Source organism: Nicotiana tabacum, chromosome 20 (genome assembly GCF_000715075.1).
Source record: "Nicotiana tabacum cultivar K326 chromosome 20, ASM71507v2, whole genome shotgun sequence".
NCBI classification, from domain to species: Eukaryota; Viridiplantae; Streptophyta; class Magnoliopsida; order Solanales; family Solanaceae; genus Nicotiana; species Nicotiana tabacum.
This window is the reverse complement of record NC_134099.1, coordinates 91,961,090-91,966,931: the sequence shown is the minus strand read 5'-3', so window position 1 is coordinate 91,966,931 and position 5,842 is coordinate 91,961,090. Positions and strand designations below refer to the sequence as shown.

Below are 5,842 nucleotides of genomic sequence, written 5' to 3'. Positions count from 1 at the left end.
AAAAAGCAATTTATTTGCTTTAATTCGAAACTAGGCAATGTTATGTGGAAAAGGAGAATGAAATCATGAATTGGACCTGGAGCAATGTGGTTTGAACTAGAAGCGGTAAACTAATGGGAGCAGTAATAAGCAGAAGCTAGTACTATGACTTAATCCTGACATTGCTCTCTGAGGCTGTCTACCTATAACAACATACAAGTATCCTATCATAAATCAAATTAAAATCTTATTTTTTTCACTTTGCCTGATCCACCATGAAAAAACAAAACAACAACAATAATAATTATTGGCTATGAAACGCTTTGATTTTCAGCTTAGGTTAAAGAGGTCGTGTGCGCCGGCCTGCCACCTTGCCACATAGAAGAGCATTCTTTGGAACAGGATATTCATCTCGTAAAGAGGTCGATGTGGCGTAAACCCTCATGTATAATTGTTGTCCTAGGTAATGTCGAGCCCAAAACTCAGACCTTAGATTCCACATGCCCACATTGTCAAGTGCCACATAAATTGCAGTCCATGACATAGGATACACCTGCATTTTCCAAATATTTCTCATGTTAGTTTTCTATCTCATAAATGTTGGGGTAGAGTAGCATCAAAGTCTCTTCCTCTTTTTTTTTTTTCCTTCCTAATCTTACCTGAGTGGTGCAACGTGAAACTGCATCGCGAAGGTTGTATTGACCCCTACTAGCAGGACTCCATTCTCCTTCATCCATGCTGCATTAACATTAAGAGAATTCAATAAATAAAAGATAGTAAAAGCAACTATTTTTCTTCATAAACTTACCCTACTACCCAAAAAGCGTAGCCATCAAGGTGCCAACTCTGAATGATTCTCTCGCGGTTCTCTAATACAATCTCAATGTATGTCCTGTAGTCAGTACCCAATACAGATGTGCCGAGGTAAATTCCTCCACCGGTGGGGGCATCAGCTATGTCCTCACACTGAATCCTCCAATCTTGAAAAAGTCAGCAAGCTTCAACGGAGTATCATCAGTGGGCACAAAGGACACACTGTTGACAGCATATCTCTGCTTCCCATTGACCTGACCAGCAGAGTTGGCAAGTCTTATAGTTCTAGTTATATTGATCATACCATAGTGGTATACACCTTGTAGGTTTGGCCTTGGTCCATTAGTTGACAAGTTGGTCCTAGACACAAAAAATGAGTACCAAGTTAGATCGAAAATACGATCAACCCACAAAAATAAAAAAATATGAATCGTAAAGAGGGTGAAATCAATTAAGTCACACCTGATAGAACGAGCCTGGTTAAGGGACCAATCATTTTCGATGGTTGGACAACCAGGGGGAGGGCCGGGGACCGGGCTGTTAGAGTTGCTGTAGTGAAGTACACCAGTGGTAGTAAGAACCTTAGATGAGAAACGGGACGAAACAACAATGTAGTAGTCTTTAGGTGCTTGGTCAGCTGTGATTAGGACAGAGTAGGATTGTCCAACATGAATATCAAGGAATGAATATGTGGTTTGCATGGTGTGTGTCCCTTCTACTTCCACCAATGTCATGTTGTGTCCGTCGATCTGAAAGTTGAGTGAACTTTCCAATCCAATATTGGATATCCTCAGTCTATAAGTTTTGCCTGTACTCAGTACTCATACATAGAGAAACTCATTGTGAGATAGAGAGTGGTTTTGGTGAAGAATATTATTTATGTGATGTTCTTTTCAGAACTCTGTTAATAAGAAGAAATGCAATGGCTGTACCTTGCTCGACTGTGAAGAAAGCACCATTAAGGCCACGACCATTGATAAGAATGCCCATCAGGAAAAGGTAACTCATAGCCGCTGTCAAGAATTGCTTTCAAGTCCTGTATAAATGGACGTTTAAATAGTACTAAACAGTAAGTACCATAGCAAATCATCAACAAAGTGTAAATTCCGTGGTGTTTATAGGTTGCTGTCGATACAATAACGAACAATTAAAAATTTTCAAAATTCAGATGGTTTGGTCATGTCCTACATAGACCTGTATATGTAACGGTCCGTAGTTTATGTGAAACCATAGTGAGGGAAAGTGTTAAAAGTGGATGCAAGTAGACCTAAAATCACATGAAAGGATATCTCGAAAGACCGACAAATCCTTGGAATCAATAAAGACTTAGCTAAAGATAGGGTATAATGAAAAAGAAAAATTTAGGTTGTTGTCCATACTACTACTACTATTATTATTACTACACTCTTACTCTATTTTGGTAATCATAATGATAATATGAGTTGAGCTAAATAAAAGTAATGAGGATTCATATCGTCGATCCTAACTTGTTTTAGATTGAAGTATAGTTATTATTGTTGTTTTTATACATCTACTTCATGAAACCCATTTCACCTTTATGTAGAAAAACTATTTGGTAAAGTTGTTTGGTTGATTTTTAGACATCGTGTAAACTAATTTTGGGTGGAGAAATGCACTTTTTGAATTAAAAAAATTCTTCCATTCACAAAATACTTGCAACACACATTCCACAATTTTCCACTATCAGCGAACAGTTTTTTCTCCATAAAGTTTTCTCAAATAAATTACTCACTAATATGATGACTACCTTGGGATGGATAAAACTTAGAAGTCTGGTCCTATCACCCTCACTGAACCACTGATCTCGTGATTTGTACTAAATCGTTCTCCTATAGCTCACTATGATAAAGGGTTGAGTAATATAATAAGACAAAGCTAAGGTGAATTCAGAAGCTAGATTATATGGGTTTAGAATAAGTGTAATCTCATGCAAATATGTATATAAAGTGCATATGCATTAGAGAAGTGTTAAAGGGGAGTATTCACTTTTTATTCAGTTGCAGTAAAATACTAATGTTTATGTTAAACATGTTTTCGTAACTTGAAAAAAAAAATGAGTCGATAACTTTTTAGAGCTAATTAACCAAATGATATTGATAGCGGAAACTGTTAACAAATAAATCTTAAACTGTTAGCGAGAGTAACAGTACCGTGTGATTCTTCTTGTACCAATCACCAATAAGTACAGTAAAGTCGGCAGCAGGTTAAGGGAAAGGAACAGGAATTTGGGGCCTGCTAAGGATCCTGATGCCTCCAAAACCACCTGCAGCTTTGTGGAATGCAAGAGAAGGGAAGTAGTAAAAACTCCCAATTTGATCCTTCATTTGCAAAATGTATGTGAAATTTTTCCCGGTGGTATTGGGCACGTCGTTCCCCATACTCCGTCTTCGTATGAGTTTCTCCTATTTTGCACTCCATTCCTGCATGTGTTTATCAAAATATTATCTCCCGAAAACTGATTGTCTGAACACAAAGAAAGATAATGAAACTGCAGGAGCGCATATAGAGCAAACATTACGGGTTCCCGTAAATCCAGCATGCCTATTTAATTTGTATTAAAAATTTCATTAAAAGTATAAGAATATTTAGCTTGGAACACAATTCGTTGGTCAAGTTATCATATAATTAACTTAAGATTGTTATAGGAACCCATAAGTTTAAAATTCTGAATCTGCCTCTCAAGGAAGGAAATTACCAAGAAAGAAGAAAAGGTTCATCCAAGCCGTTGAAGACGTTGATAATAATATTCTCGTTGGTGAGAGTAAATGTCAGGACCAGGGAATTGGCCATTGATCAGAATACCCTATACACAGAACACACGGTACTGTAAGCTTATCACAAATAAACCATGATCAAATTAAAGCGCAATATATCTTTTCACATATTACTTGAACACAACATGAAAAAAGCAACCAACCTGTTGGGGAACACCAAGAGGATAAGTGGTGCCATAAGTAACATTCCATGCAAAGAATCTGTAAGGATCCTCTGCTCCTGTATTCACCACTATTAGTGCCACTAAAAACACAGCTACCACTAGTTTTAGCGGCATCTTATTATTCCTGCTCTTGTTTTTAGTGTCTACTTCCTTGAGAAGTTTGCTACATCAAGAAGAGGAATGGGAGGACTAAACAAGGGATGGCATATTTATAAGTGCTCTGCAGAGTAGTGAAAGTTTGGTGGGTAATTAGTGAGACAGGTAAAAACTTTCTCGACCCGGTGTTTACACCAAGAAAATGAATGCATAACATATGTCTTGTATGTAGTCCACTTGCAAAATATTACTTTCACCCTTGCATAGTCCACTTGCAAAGAGTGTTCAAATTTGAACACCCTTTTTGAATTTCCTGGCTTCGCCACTGATGTAGTCTACTTTTTACTCAAATGTGGTTAAGTGATATGCATTAGCATTTTCAATTGTGAACGTCATGGTTAAACTGCTTGATTTAGTGTAAACACTAGGTGCGAGTAAGTATATACCAGTGAGACAAGTGGTCCTCATTAACTCGTAGCCATAAAAATAGGGGATCTTACAAAAATAGCCGGTCGAATTTACTATTTATTTTTCTAATTGATATATTTGGATTACATACTTATTATACACAGTTATATACATATCATACGTGAAATAAAAATATATAATACATTCACTTGCTATTTTAGTTTAAGTGGTTATATGAGTGGCTATTTAGGTTAATTTCTATTAAAAAAAATATATGGGGAAACATTGGGTGTTAAAAGTTTTGTACCATTATCTATGTATAGGCAAAAACTTCATTTTATGTATCTTACTTAGTCAACGGTAATAAAGCCTTTGATGGTTGTGACGTGTCGTGATGACGTCGAAACGTCGAGGTTAAGGTTGAAGGACGAAGCGACGCCGAGGTAGAAGTTGACTCAGCAGATGATCACGAGAGAATCTAAGACTGTGAACCGGCAATCAGTCTTAGATTTTAGATTCCCGAGAGAATATCCTTTGTTGTACTATCTAGGGTTTTGTGGCATGTGCCCATATAAATAGGAAAAGATGTAGATTAGAAGATTCATGGGACCTTTTGTAAAGAATTTCATCAACATTCTATGTACAAGATTCTCACTTTATTGAATAGATACAAAGTTTGACATTACATTTTTCGTCTTTTATTCCTCTCTCTCGTTCCAATGAGAATCTGAATCTACGATTGTTTATCACCATCCATCATTATCAGAAAGACTTCTAAGAATCTCACCCTTGTCGGGTTATCTTTATCTCATTTACTATTTGAAAGTCATTTATTTTCCGTTATTACTATAATCTTTATATTTTCAAGTCATTATTGCTCCATTATTATCCCAAGTTTCCTTTTTAATGTTATACATTTTATAAACTACTAGATCTACCTTGAATATTGATATTGATATGATTAACCTTATTTTTCAACAAACCTAATTGTACAAAACCGAAGTCCATTTTTCGGGTCATACAATCTCAAAAGAATAAAGAAATGCTAGCATTTGGCCCTTGGGATGTGGGTGATCAGTCACATAGCCGATCTAGGGAAAATATTTGTTCAAATCTAATGTTTGTACCAAAGTACGTTACCCCTAAGAAATTCACTAAATTAGAAAATGAGCCATTATCACTAAACTATAGTTCAATCATGAAGTTACAGATGACGCCAGTAATGAATCTATTTTCTGTGTTTGAGTAAACACAAATAACAGTGTTTTTCTCACGAATCTATAAAATTTAAGGACAATAAGTAAGCAGTAATTTAAAAATTCTTTAGTGCGTCAGAATAGTGAGTGCTAGGGTTAGGCGAATTGTCAAAGTCGCTTGGGGTTTGGCTCTCTTGCATTTAGCTCGATGCAATGTGGCTCGGTCCCCCAGCTAGCTCGGCTCGACTTGATTGGGACATTGGGTCAATTAATAAATAGTAAAATTTAAATTTATTGTTTATGTTTAATATATTGTAATTGATAACTATTTATAAATCTTTATTCTATGTGAGTAAAATTTTAATCTCAGTGTAGTATAGTGTGGCTTAAG

The 5,842-nt window shown here is 36.1% G+C and overlaps 1 protein-coding gene across 1 annotated transcript; it reads right to left on the bottom strand.

Annotated features, from left to right (window-relative positions):
* Positions 1-235: 235 nt before the first annotated feature.
* On the bottom strand, positions 236-3,191 carry LOC107827186 (L-ascorbate oxidase homolog). Its single transcript, XM_075240253.1, has 8 exons — positions 3,077-3,191; positions 1,725-1,805; positions 1,255-1,600; positions 1,016-1,152; positions 788-959; positions 639-717; positions 350-532; positions 236-244 (listed from the first exon to the last, which is right to left on the bottom strand). Exons 1-8 carry the CDS (start codon positions 3,189-3,191, stop codon positions 236-238), a joined length of 1,122 nt encoding a protein of 373 aa, XP_075096354.1.
* Positions 3,192-5,842: the final 2,651 nt, after the last annotated feature.

Bases quoted from the DNA above. Each gene is read 5' to 3' on its own strand.
- LOC107827186 (XM_075240253.1), bottom strand. From the start codon at position 3,191: ATGGGGAACGACGTGCCCAATACCACCGGGAAAAATTTCACATACATT. The intron at 1,806-3,076 runs GTGGTTTTGGAG...AATTCTTGACAG, and splicing joins TGCATTCCACAAAGCTGCAG to CGGCTATGAGTTACCTTTTC. The intron at 718-787 runs GTAAGTTTATGA...ATGTTAATGCAG, and splicing joins TACGCTTTTTGGGTAGTAGG to CATGGATGAAGGAGAATGGA.